General features: G+C 42.7%; 2 protein-coding genes across 2 annotated transcripts; one reads left to right on the top strand and one right to left on the bottom strand.

Annotated features, from left to right (window-relative positions):
- Positions 1-5,861: 5,861 nt before the first annotated feature.
- On the bottom strand, positions 5,862-6,761 carry LOC147261945 (uncharacterized). Its single transcript, XM_086205050.1, has one exon. It carries the CDS (start codon positions 6,759-6,761, stop codon positions 5,862-5,864), a length of 900 nt encoding a protein of 299 aa, XP_086061176.1.
- Positions 6,762-16,295: 9,534 nt separating this feature from the next.
- rheb (Ras homolog, mTORC1 binding) lies at positions 16,296-25,428 on the top strand. Its single transcript, XM_086204256.1, has 8 exons — positions 16,296-16,617; positions 17,789-17,860; positions 20,657-20,724; positions 21,794-21,876; positions 21,977-22,033; positions 22,137-22,184; positions 22,555-22,636; positions 24,579-25,428. Exons 1-8 carry the CDS (start codon positions 16,566-16,568, stop codon positions 24,669-24,671), a joined length of 555 nt encoding a protein of 184 aa, XP_086060382.1. The 5' UTR covers positions 16,296-16,565; the 3' UTR covers positions 24,672-25,428.
- Positions 25,429-26,419: the final 991 nt, after the last annotated feature.

Below are 26,419 nucleotides of genomic sequence, written 5' to 3'. Positions count from 1 at the left end.
TCCCTTATTGTTTTTGCAGGCATAAACACGCACACAGCAATTTCAGTAGTCGCAGCAGTTTTCATGGCTAATTAAAATGCAGGCAGATTGACACCAGTCCACATTTAGTCTCCGAATGACCTCGTGTCGTCAAGGATATGTGACTTCAGTATTTGTTTTTCTACCTAAATATACCAAACAATGGCTGAAGCGTTTTCATGGAGACACCACACATCTCTTTGTGGTCTTTATTCATTGTCCTGGCTGGAATAGTTCAACTGCCAGGAATGCTTGAATACGTGTCTTAGCAAAGCTGTCATGGGAATTGACTAAAAAAAAAAAGAGAATTCCTCTGATTGGATGGTCTGACAGAGGGATAACATCATTGTTGGCACTCGTGAATGCTCCGAGAGAGTGTGTTTATGTGTGTGTGGTTGAGGGGTGTGTTTTAGTGGTTCCCCATAAACACATGTCATGTCTGACAGATATATCATAATGATATTCTCCTCTCTAGCCGAACGAGGACAGCAAAAACAAGTCCATGTACCAGTTACATCATCAAAACTGGAATTACTGCCTCGTGGTTTCAGGCCTTCGCCAGCCAGTCCAGCTGCAGTTCATGTTCGTCCAGAGTCATGATATATACTGTATGTGGTACATACTTGAAGTGAATTTACTTTGAATATGGCCAGAAAAGTATTTTTTGGGTAAAAAATATATTGTAACATCATGCGATAAGACATCTGTGAGAAATTTTGCCCTGATACTGGTTTGTTAATTCTTGCGTTGTGGTCAGGAGGCTATTTTGGTAGTCACAGTCACTTTGACACCAAAATCTTTTACATTTCATCCAGGAATCCAAGCGGATGAGTGAGCAAAATTTGTAAAATGTCTCTCAAGCTATTCTTTCAAAATCACATGACCTGTAATGGAATGGATATTGTGTTCGCGTGAGCGAACAGTGACCCTGACCTTTGACCTTTTACCACATAAATCTTTTCTGTTCGTCCTCAAGTTGGAGTGAACATTTGTGCTAAATTTGAAGGAAATTTCTTCTTGGCCTTCTCGCGATATCACAAGAATGAGAAAGACAGACGGACAGCCGGTGAACATAATCCCCGTGACCCACAGCTGGCGCCGATGTTGAGAAGTAATGCTCTTTTATTTTTATCCATCAACCTTTAGCAACTTTACTTTCATCACATCTTCAAAGCAAGACACAGGGAAAAAAAATGTGACATTACACCTACCGAACACGAGTACCTCTTAAATTGATGCAGGCGCAGGATCAAAAGCCTCCATGTTTCAGCCTGAAAGGTTATGACGGTGGTCTACCGTCTCAGTGACTCGCTGCAGCTGATTTCTGAACAACATCCCCCCGCTAGTGAAAGAGTGATATCGACGTTTCATTGTGGAGAGTCATCACCAGCCGAGGAAGAACCTGAGGGTCTCCTACTAGTCAATACTCCGTCATATTTCTCCTGCGGGGGTCAGAGATTTCAACGGGTTGCACGTATGGATGATGAGCTAAATAATGAGTCTGGTAATTGTCATAAGTGGCGCTCTTATACGTTTTGCCAGTGGATGCCAATCACCGCTATTCAGTGCCACTGAGTAAATCCCACCAGTTCAACAGTGATTTTGTCATTTAATTCCGTTGTGATTATCCAGCGCCTTGATTGTCGAAAGCTCAATATGAGATTGATTAGCTGTCCTTCATTATAGCTGCTAGTGATGCTAAACTGTTGTCTAAGCTTTATCTTGTGCATGCAGACACCTTTGAATGAGGTGTCCAACCCAGACGGTCTCATTATAAGTTATCAGAGCAGGCAGCAATTAAATGGGATCCTCTAACAGGGGCAATCCCCGGTGTACTGCTGACCACCAAGTCAGTTCGCTCCATGAGGTTGATTGCCAGCCACCTACTTTATTTAATTGTCCTATTGGTTAATGCGTGTTGGTATGTTTTTCTTAAGTGTGCACAAGAGATGTCATAACAGCGCCCTGAATACCAGTCTGATCACTGAAGTAGAAACCAGTGTTGATGTAAGATTCACAAGTAGACACAGTCAAGGTATTGTAAGATCACCACCCACCAATGATACCTCACTGATACCTTAATGATACCTCACTGATACCTCATTGATACCCAACTGATACCTCACTGATACCTCACTGATACCTCATTGATACCTCACATACCTCATTGATACCTCATTGATACCCAACTGATACCTCACTGATACCTCATTGATACCCAACTGATACCTCATTGATACCTCATTGATACCCAACTGATACCTCAGTGATACCTCACTGATACCTCATTGATACCCAACTGATACCTCAGTGATACCTCACTGATACCTTAATGATGCCTCACTGATACCTCATTGATACCTCACTGATACCTCAGATACCTCATTGATACCCAACTGATACCTCAATGATACCTCATTTGTACCCAACTGACACCTCACTGATACCTCAATGATACCTCATTTGTACCCAACTGACACCTCACTGATACCTCAATGATACCTCATTGATACCTCATTGATATCCAACTGAAACCTCACTGATACCTCATTGATACCTCATTGATAACCAACTGATACCTCATTGATACCTCACTGATACCTTAATGATACCTCACTGATACCTCATTGATACCTCACTGATACCTCACTGATACCTCATTGATACCCAACTGATACCTCAATGATACCTCATTTGTACCCAACTGACACCTCACTGATACCTCATTGATACCCAACTGATACCTCACTGATACCTCATTGATACCTCACTGATACCTCATTTGTACCCAACTGACACCTCACTGATACCTCATTGATACCCAACTGATACCTCACTGATACCTCATTGATACCTCACATACCTCATTGATACCTCATTGATACCCAACTGATACCTCACTGATACCTCATTGATACCCAACTGATACCTCAGTGATACCTCACTGATACCTCACTGATACCTCATTTGTACCCAACTGACATCTCACTGATACCTCATTGATACCCAACTGATACCTCACTGATACCTCATTGATACCCAACTGACACCTCACTGATACCTCATTGATACCTCACTGATACCTCATTGATACCCAACTGATACCTCACTGATACCTCACTGATACCTCATTGATACCCAACTGATACCTCAATGATACCTCATTTGTACCCAACTGACACCTCACTGATACCTCATTGATACCCAACTGATACCTCACTGATACCTCATTGATACCTCACTGATACCTCACTGATACCTCATTTGTACCCAACTGACACCTCACTGATACCTCATTGATACCTCATTGATACCCAACTGATACCTCACTGATACCTCACTGATACCTCACTGATACCCAACTGATACCTCAGTGATACCTCATTGATACCCAACTGATACCTCAGTGATACCTCATTGATACCTCACATACCTCATTGATACCTCATTGATACCCAACTGATACCTCACTGATACCTCATTGATACCCAACTGATACCTCAGTGATACCTCACTGATACCTCATTTGTACCCAACTGACATCTCACTGATACCTCATTGATACCTCACATACCTCATTGATACCTCATTGATACCCAACTGATACCTCACTGATACCTTAATGAATCCTCATTGATACCTCACTGATACCTCACTGATACCTCATTGATAACCAACTGATACCTCATTGATACCTCACTGATACTTCAGCTCCTCTGACTCAAAACCATACAACTGCTTTTACTGACGACATGTCCCATGATCACTGTTCAGACAAAGGAGGAGTTCATCTATTGTGAATGTGCGTGTGTCTTAGAGAGAGAGAGAGAGAGGGAGAGAGAGAGAGAGAAAGAGAGAGAGAGAAAGAGAGAGAGAGATAAGCTGATGTAGTTACAAGTGCATACCAACAGAGGTCGCATTTTCCTTTGTCAGCTCTGCAGCATAACTCAGAATGAAGTCTTGACGAACAGGTTACAATTCCTCAGCGATTCATTGACCAAAAAATAGTTTTTCATTAAAGGTTCATTCAGCACCTACTTAAAATAAGGCTATTAGATATGATAGAAGGCAATATCATGATACCAATGCAACACTTTTATTGGATTTTTATAAATACCCTCCTAAAACGAAATGTCAACATCCGCTAAAAACCTCTTCCTCAAGCTCTGAAGCAGATAGGAACTTTGGACAAATGAAAGCGTAGGCCTTTTGGCTTCTGTGTAAAATCACCTGCTCACTAAAACGAATACTTCTACCTACTATATTTAAAAGAGAGGTGCGTGCAAACAACACCTGAAGTCTGAAAGTTAGAAAATTCAAATATATGGTCTAAAGGTTTTAAGAGAACATTTCAATAAGGAGTTTTTTTTTTTTTTAAAAACAACAACAACAACAAAAAAACCCTTATACATACAAATGAACTAAATGCCATGTTGATGTGGCGGAGCAGGACCTGAAGGCAGAGATGAAGCAGGATGGTTAGAACTCATAAAACTTTTAATAATTCTAATTAAACAGAGCACAAGGGATGACCAGGCAGCTACAAGGCTAAGCAACGGGTGAGGTGATGGGTGAGGTGAGGCCGATGAGGACAGATAAACTAACATGACAAGTGATTACTTAAAAAATAAAGGAAACCGACCAAGAGAGGAAATGAGAAGCGGACGCACAAAAAGGAGGAGTTTTCAAAATAAAACGTGAACCGACTAGAGTGAACTAAAACACGAGAGAATGAAAAACGAATGAAAAAGAAGAAAACACATCTAGGAGTCCAAAACTAGACGGCCACGCAACTAACTGCACGTGTTCCACACGGGACTCTTTCACTAAATCAATTATGCACAGTAGGTATGTAATGATAATGCCTTAAATTAAAAAAAACATACACTATAATACTTTTTTTGGGGGGGGGTTAAATAATAATTGCATAAATATATTCATACAGGGAGGATAGTTTGTTATATTTTTCTAATATGATTTCACAAATAAACATAATGTGTTTTTGCTCACGGAACTTGTTGATCAAGGACAGTTAGGATCCTTTTCACCACCATTTCCCTTTTTCCCCCTTTTAACTTTATTTGGCAAAAGTATGAACAATTCAGCAACAGTTCCATTAAACTACCTGGTGTGTTGTGTGTGAGTAATACTTGGAAATTTTTGCCATTCCTTGCTCGGTGCTACAATATGTTTACTTCCCAATTAATCCTTATTTATTATCAATAGTTTCAATTAAAAGAGTGTCCCATACTTTGCCTCACTTGTCAAGAAACTTTCCATGACATCATTCTCTCACCTCGGAGGAGCCTCCATCAATCAGCACTGAACAGCATTTAACCAGGTCCTTGCTGTGTTGTTTTTGTTTTTTGTTTTAATCTTAAGCTCCTCTCCACCGTTCTTTCCACTGACTTTACACAACTGATCCCCATGAATGCAACAACCAGAGCGGTGGTCTGCAGCTGAACTGAACCCCCCCCCCCACTGCCACCGGCCGAACACGATCAACTGGCCAGTAATCAGCCTCCAAATGTAGACCTGTGAATTTTTGCCTTAGCTGAGTGACTTGTTGTGACCCCTTACTGAGGATTAAGAAATATTTACACATGACAAATAGTTTCTGCATGTTTATTTATAGCCAAACATTTCAGTAAAAAATGTATTTGTCTGTCGCAAGATGTCCTGTTATGTAATATGTATAAGGGTCATTGGTCTTGATAGTAACTGTTGTCAACAGCATGACCACCACGTGCCAAGGGTCCGATATTTGCCAACATCACACTCTTTTAGACACACACGCACACGCACGCACACACACACACACACACACACGCAAGGGTAGAGCCTCACGTGGGCTTGAGGTAGTTATAGAGGGCACTGAGTCCTCCCTGCAGCACCTCCTGAATAGGCTTAAGGAGGGGGTTATGAATAATATGGAGTCCCTTATCCAGCGGATGGCAGGCCAACCGCCTGAGCCTGCTCAGTAGATACATTTCCACCGGTACACTTTGCAGGTCATTGAAGTCAACATTGAGGAGTTCTAAAGACTCCAGGAAGCACAGAGTCTTAGGCAGCGTGTGGATGCTGTTTCCCTCCACGATAAGGATCTTCAGGTTAACCAAGTCCTGGATCTGGTCTGCAATGGTCTCCAGACGGTTGCAGGCCAGGTGGAGGAAGACCAAACCCTTCATGCTGTAGACACAGGTGGGGATGTGAGCAATGCGGTTGTGGCTGAGGTTGAGTTTGGTCAAGTTGTGCATGGCTCCCAAGCTGCTGGGGAGGCCGGTGATCTGGTTGTTGGCCAGGCTGAGCACCTCAAGGCAGGTGCAGGAGCCCAGCTCCTCTGGGACCTCACTCAGGCGGTTACGACAGGCAAAGAGCACACGCAGCTTCTTCAGGAGGCCGATCTCCGGCGGGAGGCTGGTCAGGTTGTTACCCCACAGGTTTAGGACTACCAGATTATCAAGAGCACTCAGGGTAGGTGGCAGGGAGCCGAGGCAATTCATGGACAGGTTTAGCTTTTGAAGCTCTCGGAGCTCCCATAGTTCTGCCGGGGTCTCATCCAGGCCCCGCATAGCCAGGCTCAGGGTGCTGTAGCCAAAGTGAACAGTGGTGTGTTTACGGAATCTTTCAGCAGCAGAGGACAGGCTGGGCTGGTCATCCCTCCCAGCACTCTTCCTCCTTTGACTTGCACTCACCTCATTCAACTCCTTGTTAGAGAAACTGTGCGAGTGCTTCCCACCCATAGTCCTGGCAGTCCTGTTGATTCTGTTGCCTATAACAAGATGCCAGCAAGCGACTTACCAACACCTAGGGCATTGAGTGGATTGCTAAGGATAATGCCTGCTGACTGATCTCTAGGGTCCTTCTGTGAGCCACATGATGGTCTCCAGTGGCACTGTTTTCTCTGGTTGTTGTAGAGCTCCTGATGTTTGGCAGCAGTAACATTGAATCCTTGCTGGTTATTCTCACCAAGATGAGTTGGAGGGTGCTGTAATCGAGCACTATGGGAGCTTGTGGTCTGCTTGCCCCAGACAAACTGCCTGTCTTACTGGATTTCATTCCCCAGCTGGCCCTGTCACTTTTCAAGTCCACAGATAGCACCCTGCTCCCCACCCACATTAGGGGGGGTAGGACTGGGGATAGGATGCTGGTGGGGAGCTCAATCAGCTGAGGTCACTGCCATGACCTCATAGCACAACACACAGAAATGTACAAACATGCTGTCACACTAGGGCACTTCACTATGTTTATATTGCTAATATGTTGTAAGCTGTATTCACTTTGATTCATATTTTCAACATGCAATCTGTGTATCTCCATAATCTCTTCTCACCTTTTTTCCTCACGTCAGCCCCTGTGACTTTGTGGATGTTCTTTTGTCACAACATGACACCAATATGGCAGCCGTGAAAATAATACTCTCAAGAAAGTAACAGTTCTTAGACGTATTAGCGAAACCTTATGTGCAGACATGCGCTGGTTTAATCTCAAGTGCAAAAGGACACGGAACATTGCAGTTCATTCCTAGAAATCTCTACTGCTGTGCAAATTTTTATTCATCTAGCCCTCTGGGGCAAACATCACTTCATGTAAAATAATATGCTGTAGTTAATTTACATTTCAGACTTCGTCTTTCCCCACAGCAACTTACACACGGAGGTAACGTAAAGTTCTGCTGCTTTCTCCTCTAAAGAGCTCTTTAAATATATTCTTACCGCTCCTCAACGAATCTTCACTGAAAGCTATTTGTTCCACTTACTTGTCGAAAAATGAATTAATGCTTCAGTTGTGTTATTCTTGCGATTGTGACACAGAGCAAAGAGCAACCAAAACGCATGTTGGTAATCCATCAATTTACTCTCCAAATATGCTTATTGTGTTCAGGGTTGTTAAGCTGTGTGACAAACACATTCACAGCCACAGGCAAAAGAGAGATTCCATTTCACCTAACCTGCTTGCCTCTGCACTGTGCGGGGTAACGGGAATACCCAGCGGAAAGCCAGCCAGACATGAAAAGAACATGCAAACTCCACATAGAAGAGCCCAGCTGGGTCGTACAGACTCAGCCGTCGCCGCGAAGCACTTAACGGAGTCAAGTCTTTTAAGTGCCAAATCATAGGTTTTTCCCAAAAGGCTTTTTCTCTCTATAATAGATTGGAGTTTTAAAAAAAACTGCATAGAAAGTTAAGGGGGGGGGGGGGGGTCTATGGGAAACACCCAGGAGAAAAATAGAGCAAATGTTTTCTCTTAAGGAGGGACAGCCATGCACGTGTGAAACATGCAACATGTACACAGAGCTGCTGTACTACCCAGAGGTCCAAACGCATGTAGAACAACATGGAGGTAGAAACTTCCTTCAGTCAAAAAAAGACAGTGTTTTCCTTTGTCTCTGTAAACAAACAGCATTGTCATTATAGCAGTCATTTTCTAAGAGCTGTCACTCTAATGACTGAGATGATTTTCACAATAGAAACCTACCAATATGATTCATACGCACATTATAAAAGCTGTTACACATCTACAAACATGATTAATGCGCTCATTTTAAAAACTGTTACACATCTACAACCATAATTCATGCGCTCATTATAAAAGCTGTTACACATCTACAATCATGAGCCTGGCACACACGATAAAAGAGTTAGAGGTGCAAATAAGACCCTGGACTTGATCCAGTTTCCTAGACAGCCTTACAGGTCTTAGCCCGGTCTTAGTCATCATTCTTCTCCCAGCCGAGTAATCAAAGTACTCGGATGACAGTTAGCAGTGATATCCAGCTCTGGGGACTTGGTGCTCTGCTCTGAGCATGGCTACATCAGCACTTATGAATGACAGGTTGAATCATGTGTTGGCTGGATTGGACAGTGGAGATAGGGCTGTTGGGCGCATTCGTGCAGCTGCTTGTGCAGCATGTGTCATCTGGACATTTTTAGTAAATGTTATTGCCTTTATAAAACAGCATCTTTGTGTAGGAACAGATTTCTGGCTGACTGGTACATTTCTCGTGTGTGTGTGTGTGTGTGTGTGTGTGTGTGTGTGTGTGTGTGTGTGTGTGTGTGTGTGTGTGTGTGTGTGTGTGTGTGTGTGTGTGTGTTCGCAGCCAGTTTTTAAGGAAGATATCTGTGCTGCTGATCTGGTGCATATGTGCGCCATGGCTAATTTCACAAACAGCGGGATTGCTATCCTGTCATCCTCTGTTTACATGAAAAAATGACATCTCAGCTGGAACCATCAGGCCCCCCCACCCCCATATAAACATCCCCTGATTGGCAAAACGAGCCTGGAACACATGCTGTCAACTACTCAGGAAGACTTTGCCTTGATATTATGGGTTAACTGTATCATTAACACACCTGCTGAGGTGGACGGTCAGATGGAGGGAGGGGAGGGGATAGACGTCAGCTTGCTAGGAGTATGAATGCACAAAGACAAGAATCATTATGACACCCTTCACCTGACACTTCAATACTTTCCATCAACTAATCCTTTTTACCCCATACATGAGTCCCCCCCCCCAAAAAAAAAAAACAACAACAACAACAACAAATCTTCCTCTATAACAGAGGAACAGATGTGTGGAAACAGCTTGACATTTAAATTACAACAAAATGGGATTTACCATTCCTCCTGCATTCACACAACACCTTAATACAGCGTCCCATCAGCACCAAATGAGCATGAGTTATTCACTCTGAGAACAGTTCCACCCTCCAGTCCTCAGGGTGACAAAAATGATCTCATTTAGCAAAGCTCATCTGGTTATGTGGCACAATAATGACTCTGGATGAGCTACCTTTAGAGACTCAAGTTCAAGATATATACCATTAGTACTTGTTCATTACTGTTGAGGCTCCTGCTGGTGACAGTTGATATATGGCCTCGCTGCCACAGAATCTGCCGTAGGTGTGTCTGCCCTGTTGAAATACCTGCCAAGACCTGAATCTGTATTGCAGCCATTTTACTCCCCTGAAGCCTTCACTTCAAAGAATGTGTTACCTCTAGACAGAATACTTGACAAGAACAGGTCCGAGGGACAAGAAATATGCATTTTGCAGTCCTATTGCAGACAAAATTAGCACTGCAAAAACGGGAGAGAGAGAGCGAGTGAACATGGCGAGCTACCTGAGCTGATAATCGTCTATTATTCAGCAGGTGCAGACGTGGACATTCACACCATTGGACACTTTCCATTTGTGCACATGTCTGCATCTCCCACAGTTAATGGAGTCTGTGGAAGTGGTGGTGCTTTTTTTTTTTTTTTTTTTTTTTTTGACAAAAATTGAGGATATGTCACACATTTGAATTGCCATCTGAAAATTGGCTGCAATACTATTCTGGCCAAACCTCTAGGTGACACATAGGAGTTGCTCGTGCAAACCGGCAGGAAGGAAATTTGAGGCACAGTTTAACGAGACTGTTTGGAGGTTTTGTACAATGATTCAAATATTCATTTATCCATCAGATTGGACGTGCTGAGTTAGGCCCCCAGGTGGTTGCACACATTTTCATGATGGAAATGAAATCAAGGCAGCTTTAACACATTTGAGACAAATTGGTGATGAGAGAGCACATGGCAATATTGATCATTTGCACCTTCATAGAATATTTTTCCACTCTCTTATTAACTCTAAGTAAAACACCTCTGCTGAGTATCTTGTAATCTCCTAATCTCTCTCCCAGGGCATCATGCCAGCTATCTGGAGTTACATCTGTAGTCAAGCAGCCAGATTCATCTTGAGATAAACTGGGACAACATGATGAATAGATAATAACAGCACCTGGGGGAGAGCACTATCCAGGTTAACTCTGCTGTATAACCATACAATTTACACCCGTGGCTGTAATCAAATGGGAAATGGGCTAAGAAAAGCTATGGGCTCCAAAGTGACCAAATCTGTCCTGACTTTGCTGATGCAGCAGATGGGAGTACAAACCAATTGTGGCTGTGACAACAACAAGCAGGGTGATGAAGTACCGCTGAGCAGCCTATCTGGGTCTCACCTGCCCATCGCTGCCGCTATACTCTTGTATAGTGTGAAGAGTGGTAGTTAAAGCAGAGTTATAGAGTAATTATGCTGAGATGTGTTGCAGGTGCTCTGGGAGGGCAATTAGACTAATTGATTGATGGGTTCTGAGGGTCTGCTGATAGCTGAGAGCGACGACAATAAACTTTCCCCTGAAGTTGCATAAGATGAAGAGGGAGATAACATGTTGGGCGTCTTTAAGGCTCTGAGAGAAGACGCCTTGTGGCTGTTCAGGAAATGGGGAGAATTCAAACCAATGACAAAACAATAATTTAAAAATGTAAGAAAGGACAACTACAATCTTTAGCTTTACTTTTGAAACGATTTATCAGCATTTTGATGTAAATAATGGATCGATTTAGTGTCTTTGAGCTACGATTTTAATACTCTGGCCTACACCTTCATGTTTTCGTGCAAAGCTTTCAGCATCGTCATTTACTGCAGCAACAGGTGGCTGTTGTCCATATATCGAAAGTTCTGATTAATGAACTCCACACTACCCGCACAGCACCATTTAGCCCAGCAAATCAAGATTAATATAAACCTCTGCTTATACGGAATGTCATAAATGTATTGTGCATTGTTCCGGTGTTAATCAAACTATGGAGTAAAACACAATTTGATTGTTTAAGTTTTTATATTTCCTCCAGAAGCCAAAGTCAACAATAGAGCAGAACAAGAGGAAATATTGGACTCACATTCACCACTTTCACCTTGTTCTCACCTTCATCATAGCAGATTTACAAGGTAACAGCAAGTCCCTCTTTGATCCACTGCCCCCTAGTGGCCAAATAACCTGATGATTAATGCTGTACTGAACACATTACAAGTTACTTTGGGTCTACCCTGCTGTGGATTGATGGCATCAATCATCTCATGGGTACCAGTGACAACTAGAAAAATAAAACAATGATATTCCACTGTGACTTCAAACATAAGCAAGAAAGTGTCAAAATGCACCTAAAGAAAAAAGCCTAGCACAAAAAAACAAATAGTCCCAAAGCAGAGACTTTATGGCTACATTATCAGAGCAGAACTTGGCAGCCAGATGACAGTGAGACATCGCCCACACGCAGCTCTGCAGGAGAGCAACAAGTCAGCCAGCAGCAGTGGCAGCATAATATTGATAATTGATATTGTCAAGAAAACAATCACTAAAATGATGACACAACACACAGACTCACAATATCCATTCTATTAAAAGCTGTGCGAAGGCGTTAAACACATGTCTGACTTGTTGTCCGCAGTGTCAACAGGACGCTCTTGCTTTGATTTGCACCCACAAGCTAGCAGTCGATATGACGACGATGATGCAGCAGCTGGGGAATTTTTTTTTTTTTCGGGGGGAAAAAAAAAAAAATCCTGCAAGACTCGCTCCCTAAATCGTTTTGGGCAAATTCCAGCAAATCAGAGCTGTTACAGTGCTATAAAAGTTGCAGCAGCAGCAAGGGTTCGCATTAAAAATGTTAATAACGAGAAACATGACAGCAGAGCAGAAGAGAGGAAGAATCTCTGCCAATATGGAAACTGTTGCCAGGGGCGTGTTGGCTATATGATGCAGTGAGTGTGGCAAGCTGCCTGCTTGATCAAGGCCTTCGAGGTAAAGGAAGTGTGGGAGAGAAAGTTCTTATTCTGACTGAAAGATGTTTCAAAAGCAGATGACTTTTCTGTCTGCAGAACTCATAACAATAGGATCTGACAAGCTCTGTTGTAGAAATTAGAGTGCTTGCCAGACCATCACTGCCAGCAAGGCATAAATGTTTCATGTGGTGCTGATATGGTAATCACTGGATCCCAACAATGATACCTTGTGAGAGTTGGATAATGATGGCTGTCTTTCAGGCCTGTGTGACTCTGGATACAGTCCAGCAGCTGGAGGCATGGCCTGGAGTGAGAACCTGATAGTTAAAAAGGCAAAAATTAGATCGAAATTACAGGAAAATTAGCAAATTAAAGGTGCTATGGGTGTCCTCCAGGCACGGTGCCGACCGCTGCTGAAAGATGCCACACAAATGCATTCCTCTGACTTGAATATGCATTCTGTTTCGTGAGGTTTGCTAGTGGGTCCAGGTGCCCGTTGGTGGCACAGACCCAGCTGGAGGATGTGGCTGACTCGCTCCACTGGCGCACAGGCTGGCATACTAACCGAGCCAGGGGTGCTTTCACAGTGAGTTGAAAAGAAGCTGGTACCACAAACACACACACACACACACACACACACACACACGCTCCAGCTGCATGTCCACTAGCTGGCATTAGATTTAGAAAGTGAGTTTTCAACCTGCAACATGTTTCGTGACAAGAGTATTGATCTTCTGACATTAGCAGTCACGCAGCCACCTTAATCACATCGTCGCGTGCCGCCAGGTTCTGGGAGATTAATTGTTGGGGTGAAAGTAAAAGAACTTTTCCAATCACAAGGGATGAAGCAATAAAAGGCCAACATGTCTAAAAGAGCTTAATGTATTATTTCTCTGAGGCTTGTGTAAAGCCTTTTATTAAAGTGAAACAATCTTGTCAGACACCTGTTGCTCTTGCAGGGGTATTTATTGTTGGCCTATGTCAGCACACTGTAATCCCTGGCGAGAACATGGCTGTATTACCAGTGTGACCTATTCTTGGTCATCATAATTTCCTGAGAGAGAGAGAGAGAGAGACAGAGAGAGAGAGAGTCTGTGTGTGTGAGAGAGGAGGAGATTGTAATGTGGCAGTGTTCATGTGTGCGGGTTTGCTTACGGGTGTGCAGTGATTGCCGTCACCCTCAGCCATTTGAGTCTAGCTTCTTTCTTCTTTTTTTTTTTGACACCCAATGTCATGCAGAACAAATCGCCTATTGCTGACACACGGATTTCTTGCCTCCAGTGCTGAGAAGAGGGTGTGTGGAGGCAAAACAGTTGGGTCTTACTGACGGGGGGTTGGACATTTCTGTGATTAAGTAGTAACGGTCCATGATGTGACAGGGAAACAGGGGATTTCACTGGTCACAAGGCAGGAAAAACTAGCACACCCTTGGGCCTTTGGTCTATTTTTGAAAGAATATATCATTATTTTAAGAGTTTTTCTCCAACACTTTTTAAACTGGCATTTAGGACTGTAAAAAAAAAAAAAAAAAAAAAAATTAAAATTGCAGCAGGTTTAAAAACCACTCGCAGTTTTTCAGACTCAGTCATTTGTGGAGAATTTAAAAATGATGACACACACACACACACACACACACACACACACACACTATCAACATCAACAATCTCTGGCTGTCTGTAGCAGCAAAGACGAGTCTCATCATCTCACCACCTTCACCACGCCTGCCTTGGATTCCAGTGTCTGCCTATGGGCTTAACCCACTAATTGTGGCCTGACATCCTATGGTATTGTTGCATGCCTGCGGTTTGCCTTTCGGCCCATAGATATATTAGGAACTGGGTATTTTAGTTTTATGAAATACAGTAGAGATGAATTCACCAAGCGTGTGTGGAATCATTCGTCTGATTTGAGGTGAGTGTCAGCATTGACAGGTTGCTGGTGTCTCGCTGGATGATTCAGTTGGAGAAACGGGGTTATTTGAGGAAAAAAGAAAGTGAAATAAGCAGTCATGAGAATGTTTTGTTTCCATGGGGACATGCAGTATAATTGTTATTTACAGAAAAGTGTTTTGTCCTGAGGTGGCCCAGTGGTGCAGTGGTTAGCGCAGCCGGCTCACAGCGAGAAGGTTCTTGGTTCAAGTACGGGCACGGGGTCTTCCTGTGTGGAGCTCTCCCTGTGCCTGTGTGGGTTCTCTCTGGTACTCCAGCTTCCTCCCACAGTCCAAAGACATCAAGAGGGGACCAGGCTGATTGATGCTGTGGCTGTGAGTGTGAATGGTTGTCTGTCTCTATGTGTTGAGACACATAGACTGGTTACCTGTCCAGGCTGAACCCCACCTCTCGCCCAAAAAAGCTGCTGGGATAGGCTCCCCCCCCCCCCCCCCCCGACCCTTAACAGGAATAAGCAGTAGAAAATGGATGGATGGATGTGTGTTTGGTCCTGTGGGTCCTGGACGAGGTATGAGCTATAGACGGTGCTGTGGCGACATCTACTGGTTAATGTGCGTCATTAAATAAATTTTAAAAAAAAAGTATGATAATGAAAGTGCATGAATAAATTCAGGGCAATTCCATTTAATCAGTTGAAATTAAAAGTGTCCTTTGGTACTTTGATCATGTCACATGATCTTCATCTGTAAATGAAGGTTGGCGAGTTAGTTTTAACTGACTTACATTGTGTTGTAGAACTTCTTTACATCCAGTAATCTACATTTTCTATGATTAGTACATCAATAAAAATGATTGACTGTTACGATACTGCACTTATATTTTACTAGAAAATTGTACAGGTTGCTTAGTGATATTGTGATCAGCTGTTTTATTCTGCACTATCAAATCCAGAGTATGACAACCCTGTTCGATATTTCTGGCTGTTGTTATTGATGAAGGCCAGTCAGACTGATTGACAACAACAAAAATAAATGAATAAACATCAGTGTATGAGTGCATGTGTTCGAGTTGTCTCATTAAAAAAAAAATTATGATTTTATTTACTCATTTAAATTATAAAGATAAACCAACAACAAAGCAAACCAACAAAAGAAAAAAAAATAAAGAAAATAATATCATAGCAAAAGTAATACACTTTCAAAAAACATCATGGGTGAAGTCAGGAAACAGCTGGAATCATCACAAATATCATCTGTTTTTTTTTTTTAATGCTTCTTCAGAAATTCGTTACGCCACATTACGCAGTTTTTAATGACAGAACAAAACCCAAAAATCCATCTGGATCCTTATAATGATCCGGATCTCCCCAAATCCTGAATGGGTTCTTCCTTGGTTTATGCTCCACCCCTCTACGTTTCGTCAAAATCTTTTTTTTTTTTTAATTTTGTTACGTAATCCTGCATCGATGACCTTCAGACTGAACCTAATACATCAAAAGCTCGTTGGCAGCCCGTTTCCTAAAAAAAATAAATAAAAGATGACGTCTCCATCGGAGCAGCATCCCTGCCCTCTGACCCCAACGACGTGAACGACATCGCGCTCGACCACCCAGCGCGCCGTTAAGCCTGCGTGAGCCAATCACATGTTCGAACCGGGGCTCGTTGTTGTTCGACGGACAGCCAAATCGCCCAATCGGCGCTTTACAAAGGGGCGCTTAGTCCCTCCCTCCCTCCTCGCGTGCTCAATCAGAGCGGAGCAGTAATTACGAATTCATTACATTGCAAAGGGGAGTGACGCAGTTCTTGTACATCCGTAGACACTCCATGCCGTTTTCATATGACCTGAAATAACGGTATTTTCCAGCTGGGGCCGTCGATCGTGTCATAAACACAGCCGGGAGCAGCGACCCCTGCCTCCCCCGCCTCCCCCCTCCGCTGTCGTCTGGAGGCTACGTAGCCTATGAGCGAACCTCTGCGCTCCTTACACTTGGATGCCATTCCGGTTGGAGGTTGCGGTTCACCCCGAGGACTCGATGCGATAACCACAAGGAGATATGCCGCAGCCGAAATCACGAAAAATCGCCATCCTCGGGTACAGATCCGTAGGTGAGTCCCAGACCAGATGATCGATGGTGGTGGGGAGGCAGGGATGGAAGGGGGGAGGGGGTGGGGGCGTCTCCTCACGGGCCTCTGGATGCGACGCAGGGGCTCGGTTTCAGCGGCCTTTCTCGTCCGTTGAGGTCGGTGATGAGGGCGGTTTACGCCTCCCGTAATAGACTTAATCTGTTGGGAGCGCAGCATCCCTGCGCGGCCGCATGAGCGCCGCCAGGTGAGACGTGGCCTCGGTACGAGGCCTCCCTGTAGATCAACCGGAGAGCTTTTTTTTTGTTCTGTTTTGTTTTTTGTTGTCTTTGAAGGACTAAATGATACACAGTGACCCCCCCCCCTCCAAACCCCGCTACGGTAGAGCATGAAGGCCGGATGGATTTGGCGCATTAAAGGGCAGTTAGTTGTGTTAACCAGCCAAAGACGCGCAGTTTGTATGCGGTAGAATAACGTGCACTCGAGCAAGATGGCACGAGCCGAGGCCCGGGACCACCGTCAACTCCTCTGATGCCCCATCCAGGCGCGTGTTAACGTATAAATGGCCCCCGTTACTACCTACGTAGTAATCTATGCTTTTCCCTACATTTTCTGGTTTGTTCTATGAGCTGAGGCTTTTCTATTTTCCATAATTTGAATTTATGTATTTTTTTTTACATCTATTTCGTCATGCCTCTATGCTGAACGTTAACTTGAGCTCATAACACGAACCCTAGTATTTTTTTAAAGCCTGAAAACCTGAAAACAGCTTTCTTCAAATATTTATTTCTGCGTTTTGCTCAGTGTTTTAGGGATGCACGACGATATTGGTATCTGCAGATATTGGTCATATATTTATTTTTTTTAATTTATTGTTTTCAGACTGATGGCTGATATTAAATCTGTGAGGGGAAACAGCTATACGTGTATGATGTGTGGACTTTTTTCACACGCTTGTTTTCAAAAATCACAATGTTTACATGCTTATTTCAATAAATACAGAATGTGAGTGTCATAGAAACGTATCCTGATATCTCTGTATGAACTGATATCAATATCGACTTTGATAAATATTCCCTATCAGCAGAAATCTGTTTTAAAGTATTGAATACAGGGCAGTTGCTAAATATTCTGTATCCCTATTGTACAGTGTATAACTCATTCATTCTTACTTGTGTGTCCTAACCATTTGCAGGAAAGTCCTCTTTGACAATTCAGTTTGTTGAAGGCCAGTTCGTTGACTCCTATGACCCAACAATAGAGAACAGTAAGTGGGGTTTTGTGGACTCTTGTGGACCCTGACAGAAAGAACACAATGTTTCCTTCAGCCTTAGAACCAGATGCATCTTTGCTTGTCCTCAGTTTAATTCAATAAACCAGAGCCACACTGATTATAATGTGTTGCATGTGCCATGTTCTCCCTCAAAGTTGAATTTCTGGTCAAAAATAGATGTATTTTGATATCAGCTGAGGCGAGGGATGCTGGTTTTCCATCCATCCATCAATTTTCTTCCGCTTATCCTGTTAAGGGTCATGGGGGGGTGGAGCCTATCCCAGCAGCCTTCGGGCGAGAGGCGGGGTTCACCCTGGACAGGTCACCAGTCCATGGCAGGGCCAACACATAGAGACAGACAACCATTGGCTCTCACAGCCACGCCTACGGTCAGTTTAGAGTATCAATCAGCCTCGTCCCCTCTTGATGACTTTGGACGGTGGGAGGAAGCCGGAGAACCCAGAGAGAACCCACACAGGAACAGGGAGAACATGGAGACTCCACACAGAACCCAGGGGCTCAAACCCAGAACCTTCTTGCTGTGAGACAACAGTGCTGACCACTGCACCGCCCGATGCTGGTTTTATTCATAATCAACACAAGAATTTATGTAGACCATATCACAGCTGCACGGCAGCGGAAGAATAATGCACTTGAACTTTACAGCACACGCTCCAAAATGCGACTCCACCCAACACAGGCTGCCTCCTGCTGTCATTCAAAGTATTTTGCACCACTTGGGTTGAAACAACACTCTGCACGCCCTGTAATCAGTGAGCAGGGTACATAACTAATCACACAGCAGGAGGGCCACCCCAAGTATCCAACCATGAATAATCAACAGTTACAGCAAACCCTTACATACATAAATAGGCCTTTTATAATCAAGACTGAAATGAACCAGCAGAAGAGCAGGAAAGAATAAAAAACCTGTGGCTGCCTCTCAAAAGACATTACATTTATTCTGATGGTCCAAATCAGTGTTGTGTTAATTACTTTTTGATGGAAACATTCTCATCACAAGGACTCCAAACTCGGTTATAATGTAGTGTTATCATGTGACCCAGTTAAAGGAAAACGCCCGCTATTAAGGTAATATGCTCATTTGCCGTCGTCCCCAGAGCCACATAGAGGCCTTCTTCCTCTGTGTGTGCGTAAGGGAGCCATCAAACAGACAAGACTCAAGTTCTTGCTGTGTCCAGAAGATTCCATCTTCGTCTTCTGTCACAGGCTCAGTCGGGATAAGTAGCAGCGGCCACTCTTCTGGTGTTCAGAAAAAGGTTTTATTTTGCCTGATTTCTGCTGTGCTGTGTGAAGTCGCTGCGCCCTGTCCTAAAAGAAGCTCAGGCTATTTGTCTGATTTTAAAATTACAATATCCTAATTGCTAAATTGTCATTTCATAGAGAATGTTAGGCACATTCATGCTGGAAAAGATTGTTAGGGGAAAAATGTATTTGACAGCCTTTAATGGAGGTATGCTAACACTTTCCATTCACTACCATTCATTGTGCTAAGCTAAGTAGCAGTCAGCTGGCATCTGAGGGTCTCACTGTGTCTGTCCTCTTGTCTGGCTCTGAAGGTGAGGGACGTTACGTGTGTTTTCCGGAAAGCGGGAGTGTTGCGTATCCCCGTATCGATTTGATACATATCAGAATGCATGACATAATTTTTTTATTTATTTTTTTTACATTTTACTCATTCAAAAGGCACACATGCACACACATCAGTTGAAACCATCTCCTTCTAAATGTTTCATCACACTGAATTTTAAATATACATATCGCTCTCTATCGCTATAATGATAATGCATTTTATTACCATAGCAAATTTGTAAAACTGGATTATGAAAGATTTCACGTACACATTTACCCAATTAAATAAAACAAATCTATTATTGAAGGTGCTGGAAAAATAAAACATGACAGAAAACGAAAACAAACATGAAATGTGTCGCTTAGGAGAATGAAAGATTCAGCGATACGTCACTTGATACTGTTAAGGCCTCTGCTCTAGAATAATAGACAAGTGAGCTGTGTGTAATAATAAATCCATCATATGATTTCACTGAAAGACGAGAGGAACGATAAGCCTGAGGAGTCTCCCAGCAGAGTGCAGTGTTCCCTCCAAGTGAATGCGTCCACACACCACATCAGCTGATTTCGCCATTTTCCACCCTCTCTTCCAGTAAGCGAGGAACTTTTCATTCGAAGAACTCGTCAAAAATCACTTGATTTGCCTTTTAGTCAGAATGAAATCCAACTAGCTTATTTTTATTGCCTCACTTGAATGCACGTTGACAGTTTTTCCAGGTTAAGAGAGCGTACAAGAATTCATCAACCTCCCAAAAGCACATATTTCCAGACACTCTAGAGATTTTAGTCTAAACGTTACCTGAAGGCTGTTTCACTTTTCCTGACATGTTTGCTCACATACCGTCCCGCCTTTCTTGAGTCTGCATCTATAAATAATCTCTGCATGGTTAAAGTGAAGTGTCAGTGTTACCAGCGAGCTCCTGCAGGCAGTGCAATCCTTCAGTCCCGACCCATCTCCAGGCAGATATTGACATTCCTGCACTGGATGAACTCAGAGGTCCTGTGCATCCTGAAATGGATCCATAACTGGGTTGTGCCTTGGACTGCGCGTCTCTTGATCTGCAGTCTGAAAAACACTGAGCAATCAGGATACATTCAGCCGAGTAGTGTGCAACTCTTTATTTCAGTGTTTTCTGGAGAAAACACAGTCGTCAAGTTCATGTCTAATGTGACTTTTTTTTTCCCTTTCAACTGCAGCATTTACTAAAATGATCACAATAAACGGACAAGAGTACCATCTTCAGCTGGTAGACACAGCAGGACAGGTAATGATGGCACTTACTATTCGCAAGTCTTTTTATGTAAATCTGTGTTGCTGCTATGACTACTATAATTTCATCAGCCGAGGAGGTAAATTTACAGTGGCATTAGTTGGTTTGTTTGTCTGTCAGCTGGATTATGTAAAAAAAAAAAAAGAGAGAGAGAGAGAGAGATTTTCTCCAGATGTGGTGAAGGGGTTTAGTCTAGGCCAGGGGTGGGCAACCATGTGCCATGGAGGGCCGTGTGTGTGCAGGTTTTCCTTCCAACCAAACACTTTAACAGGTGATTCCACTGATTAACACACCTTCAGCCACAGAAGAGTGTTAATCAGTGGAATCACCTGTTAAAGTGTTTGGTTGGAAGGAAAACCTGCACACACACGGCCCTCCATGGCACATGATTGCCCACCCCTGGTCTAGGCCAAGGAACAGCACATATTATTTTTGACATTTTGATGTACACGTCTTAGTGGGTCGACCAGATTCAGCTCAAATTTAGTCAGAAGTGCCTTAAGAACTTGTGATGGGTGACTGGGAATTCTGTGAGTTTTCGTTAAACAGAGTTGCTGTGGTGAGATGGTCAAATTTTTAACTTTAGTACCGTAACTGGCCCCCCAGGATCAGATCCTCAGTGAAGTCCCCGCCTGAAAACGTCTAGAAGTTGAATTTAAACCATAGCCCCACCTAGTGCTTACAGGAAGTAAGGCTAATGTGGCAAAATTAGTCTTCAGTCAGGTGATATACAGCAAAATAATACATATTGTCTCCACTGCCAGCTAGTGGACACAGGAAGTGTTTGTTTTTTTCTACCACCGTTTCTGCTCATTTATGCAGAATTCAAATATCAGGTTTCGCTTCCCTCTCACTCTAAACAACAGCTATGCATGCAGTGTAATCGGGGGTGTCAGGGTCTGACATTTGTCTGACCCACCTCGGTGGGGGTATACACTCTTAAAATCCCCGCTAGTTTCATAGTTTGATGTTAATTCTGCTTCAATAACGCAACAGTATGACTTCTGATTCCCCTGGTTTCTAATTGCAATCTAATGTTGTCAACCTCTCTGTGTCCCTGCAGGATGAGTACTCCATCTTTCCACAGACGTACTCCATAGATATCAACGGTTACATTCTGGTCTATTCAGTTACATCTAATAAAAGGTACGCCTTTCTTGCCTTTTGAAAGAAATCTAGTTCTGTCCCTGCACTACGTGCTTATCCTGACTGCTGAAGAACAAACGCTCCCTTTATTTTTTTCCAGCTTTGAAGTTGTACAAGTTATCCATGAAAAACTGTTGGACATGGTGGGAAAAGTTCAGTGAGTACTGCTTGTTCTCATTTTTCTGCACAAGGTATTCCACAAAGCCTGAATTATGTCATGCATAAATGTCAATGTGCCATTTTCCTTCCCTCCAATGCAGAGTACCAATTATGCTAGTTGGAAACAAGAACGACCTACATATGGAGCGGTATGTCCTCAGACACGTTTCATATTGTACATTAGGTTTGCTATACGCCCCAGGGTTGAGGCACTTGCCAGCTTTAATCATCATTTCTGTATAATTTATTATAATTTGCTAGCTCTTGGTGGTAAAAATGTAAAACTCCACCAGACTTTTCTTTGACACACAAATAAGAACACGCAGTTGATGTTACATGCAACACAGATGTCCTAAATGAAGGGGGAAGCCATGTTTAAAGTAGTCTTTTTTTGTCAGTGCACTCCTTCAAAAAACAGCCAAAAACAGGATTGATAATCGTAGCTAAACCCCTGAAATATTTACGTGTTTGTCCTGGATTGGTTGGCAATCTACATCTAGTTTTTTGGTTGTTTTGCAGAGTAATCAGTTGTGAAGAGGGGAAAGCATTAGCTGAATCCTGGAATGCTGCCTTCATGGAGTCCTCAGCTAAAGAGAACCAGGTAAGTTCATGTTCACCAGGTTGTACCTGACGCTGCTGCTTTTATCCACTTCTTTTTAAACACGCCGCACGAAAATTTCCCACAAATCTTTACTTGTTTGTTCCAATTGATATTACAGCAAAATCGGCCTGAATTTGTAGATTATACAGTTTTAAACAATCAGTGGGCCTGGAGACTACAAAATTCTATGAAATAACCCTGTTTTGAGATGGCGTGGAGGACATTTATCTGGGGTGGTCAGAAATATCTTGTGCATTGTGGGAAATGCAGTCTAGTATTTCTGAAGCTTGACCCACAACCAGGAACTGAAGTTCAAAATGGCCAACGTTTTCACAAGCACCAATTCAATGAACCGTATCCTGTAATTGTCTCCTCACAGTCAAGAGTATAGTATTTTTCATTGTTACTGGCTGTGAACAACCTCTTTACACGAGCCGTGCATATTCACATCAAGGGGTGTGTTGTAGAACAACAACAACAACAACCACCACTTTTGGAACCATTTCCTGACGTGTACGATGGTTTAACTTGTGATTTGGCATTTTTATTCTTTTTAATTATCACTCAGGAAGTTTCACGTGGAAAATAAAATCAGGCCTGTTGCTTATAGTTTGTAAATCATTCCAGACGAATATGATAATGATGTGATTTCAGCTACAGCTAGATTTATGTATATGAGAAGTGTGGGTGATTGGTCTTGGCAGAGTGCACTTGTAGCTGTTGTTGTGTCTGTGCTTGATCCCTGAGAGTGTCAGCGGATGAGATGCACAGTTATGAATCAAGGCAACAGAATCCTCCGTCATGTGTGTGGGAGGATGGATGCGTATGTTTCCTCATTGCATTGCTGATTTTCACAGCCTGTACATTTACCGGCCATCTGTGAACACGCAGTTTAAGGTTGATTAACGTTAAAGCTCCTAGCTGCTGGGGAAACCAGCGCAACCTGAGCTGTCAACTCTGACTCAGACCTCCATGAATGATGAGGAGCTATAGTTTTTACAACATTGGCTACGGAAATACTTGCACTACTCTTGAATTTCTGACTGAGATAAAGGTTATGGGACTAAAATGAAGCCAGTTTGGAAGAAAGTGGGCAAATCTGGCTCCCTGCAGACATTTGTCTTGCAGATAGTTAAATAATTTACTCTAAATGTTTCATTTGCTTAGAATCAGTAGACAGTTAAGGGTCCAGATGTGAACTGATACTGCATTTGCTTCTCTCTCTGATCAAAACAAATACTGAAAGAATAAATGAAAGTCATTGCTCAGGTACGCACTAACAGAATATCATCACCCAAGTCTGCAGTTCCCCTCAGCTTTATGACACGTTTTAGCATTTTTCAGCCCTCGTGAGCATTGTTTCTAGCCTCAGTAGGCAAAAAAGGCCGTTTTCAGCTAAAATGAACACTTTAACAACCCACTGTATGCTAGTTGGCTGCCCAGCAACATATACGTATTTGAACTTAAGCCACCAAGCAGACAGTGGCGGAGTCAGCAACAGATTTCCTTCCTCACCTTACTGAAGCGTGAACGTTGGTTATGCACAGGTAGGATGGACAAAAGCTTCAAGTAAATGCTGCTCTGTATCTTTAGATTATGCAAATATGTCACAGTGCACTGCATTGTTGCACCACTAAGATGTCATTTCAAAGTTTATCCACCACAGTCTCTCAAATACAGGATTGTCATCCATTTCATCAAACATAAGCCACCGGTAGACAACAAACAAATGAATTCTTAGAACTTCTTTTCTGGTTGAAATATTTTCTTCTGTATCTAATAGATTCAGGAAGTCTAATAGTCAAATTGAGCTTGGAAACAATGCCACTTTACAGACTTGATGTGCTTGTGAAAACAACAGCATCTCTGTGTTAACAACTCGAGTGGATGAAGAGTGTGTGTGTGGTTGTGACCGTGTGTGTGTGTGTGTGTGTTTTCACAGACAGCCGTGGAGGTTTTCCGGAGGATGATACTGGAGGCAGAGAAGATGGACGGCGGCGTGCAGCCAGGAAAAACGTCTTGCTCCATGATGTAGAGCCGCCCAATCAACACACAGGACACTGCACTGGGATATCCCGTTACTTGAAGGCTAGCTGCCAGTTCTCCTCCACCTCAGCTGACTCCACCCCTCCCAGGGTCCTAAATATCCAATACTGTCTATTTATGGCTCTGATTCCACTGTTATTTATCAGTATTTCCTATTCCCTTTGGTCATCCTTGTTTTTCTTTGTGTGTTTGATTTTAAAGAAGGATGAGTGGTGGGTTCCCCTCTCATATATTTCTCACAATACACCCCCCACCCCACCCCAGCCCACCCCCCCCCACCCCCCGTCTCTGTCCTCCACACTGATGCAAAACACAGATCATCATTTGGGTGTATCAGAAAAAATGTTTTTTCGTTGCTCTGTAATGACAACAACCATAACTAAGGCCAGAGATCGTAGTCGCTTGATGCATCTTAGCTTCTCATTATGCAGCTCCCATTTAGAGCACTTCTCTGTTGAAATAACAAGAGATAAGAGAAATGTCATGTCTGCCACGCGTACACGCTGAAAATGGATGAGTAAAAAAAAAAATAAAACAACAAAAAACGGACGTTTCTTCTGATACATCGTCAGCTGTTTGGTCCCTCCAGTACACAACTGTTTTTCTACTTCATCCACACACAGTCCCGATTTCTCTGTCCCTCAGTTTGTTTTCTTAGCAGTTACTGTCAGCCAAAAATCTGCATCCATTTTCTAAAGTTGAAAATGTTGTACAAATGTTTTTGATTGTAATCATTAAAGCAAAAAGTGGTTATGTAAAGCAGGCTTGATTGTGGGTTATTACATCAGTTGACAATGGTAGGGTATGTTTATTTATTGAACACTTTTCAAAAGTGATTCCAAGTGTTTATTGTCAGTCAGTTCCGTGTCAAACTTTATCTGTAATATTTATTCATCCTCATTTAGTCTTAGCTTTAGTCAGGTTTCCTTTCAATAAAGGTAAGTACTTCAGTATTTCAGAAACCCCTAACTTGATTTTATGTCTGTTTCTGAGCTCATGTCTTGAGCAAAATGCATATTCACTCCCAATTTAGTCATTTAATTTTTCCTAATATTGGCTGTAGTCAGTAAAATCTCAAGAAATTAGTCACGTTAGTCTGTTTGTATTGTGAGTTGATGAAATCTGACAAAATGAAAAGACAAAATTAAAGTAATATACCAGAATACTGCAGAAACACAGGGATAAAATACAGTGACAGTGATTGGGGCTAAATGTCAATGAGCGAGTAATGATCACTACAGAATAAATGATTCTCAAGTCTTATTATTTAGCTCGTTGTAGCACAAAAGCTATGCTAGTTAGTAGCAGGAGGTCGCGAGTGTATATCCAAGTGGCCAAGAGGATTCATGGAAAACCAGAGATGTATTTTTCCGAAATAAATGAGACCGTTGCAGTCTCTGAGCAACCAGAGCCTTTATCTACAGACTATTGTGTTACATCCAGGTTTCTACCTCCTAGCTTGGAGCAGCTATTTTATTAATGAGCTGAAGCTATCACAGAAGACAGCCCCGTTTCACCCAAAAAGGGAATTTTTGTCTTTCAAATTCTCACAAAAAGGTGTCTTCAGTACAGTTTTAGGTTCCTTTTGCAACCCCAGAGTTCAGGCAGAGGCAGCCACGTGTGTTTAGCTTGATGCAAACAGACAGCTAACAACAGCTACACCGACAAAATAACAAACAAACAAAAAAAACTTGCCCTAAAAACATCAGTTGACAAACTCTCAAACACACTTCAAGC

This window comes from Aulostomus chinensis, chromosome 5, assembly GCF_037954235.1.
Source record: "Aulostomus chinensis isolate RoL2024-O1b breed Wild chromosome 5, RoL_Achi_v1.0, whole genome shotgun sequence".
Classification (NCBI taxonomy): domain Eukaryota; kingdom Metazoa; phylum Chordata; class Actinopteri; order Syngnathiformes; family Aulostomidae; genus Aulostomus; species Aulostomus chinensis.
This window is presented reverse-complemented; position numbering and strand designations above follow the sequence as displayed.

Excerpts from the sequence above, each read along its gene's own strand:
- LOC147261945 (XM_086205050.1), bottom strand. The coding sequence starts at position 6,761 with ATGGGTGGGAAGCACTCGCACAGTTTCTCTAACAAGGAGTTGAATGAG.
- rheb (XM_086204256.1), top strand. The coding sequence starts at position 16,566 with ATGCCGCAGCCGAAATCACGAAAAATCGCCATCCTCGGGTACAGATCC. Across the intron at positions 17,861-20,656 it reads TGACCCAACAATAGAGAACA|CATTTACTAAAATGATCACA; the intron begins GTAAGTGGGGTT and ends TTTCAACTGCAG. Across the intron at positions 20,725-21,793 it reads TGGTAGACACAGCAGGACAG|GATGAGTACTCCATCTTTCC; the intron begins GTAATGATGGCA and ends GTGTCCCTGCAG.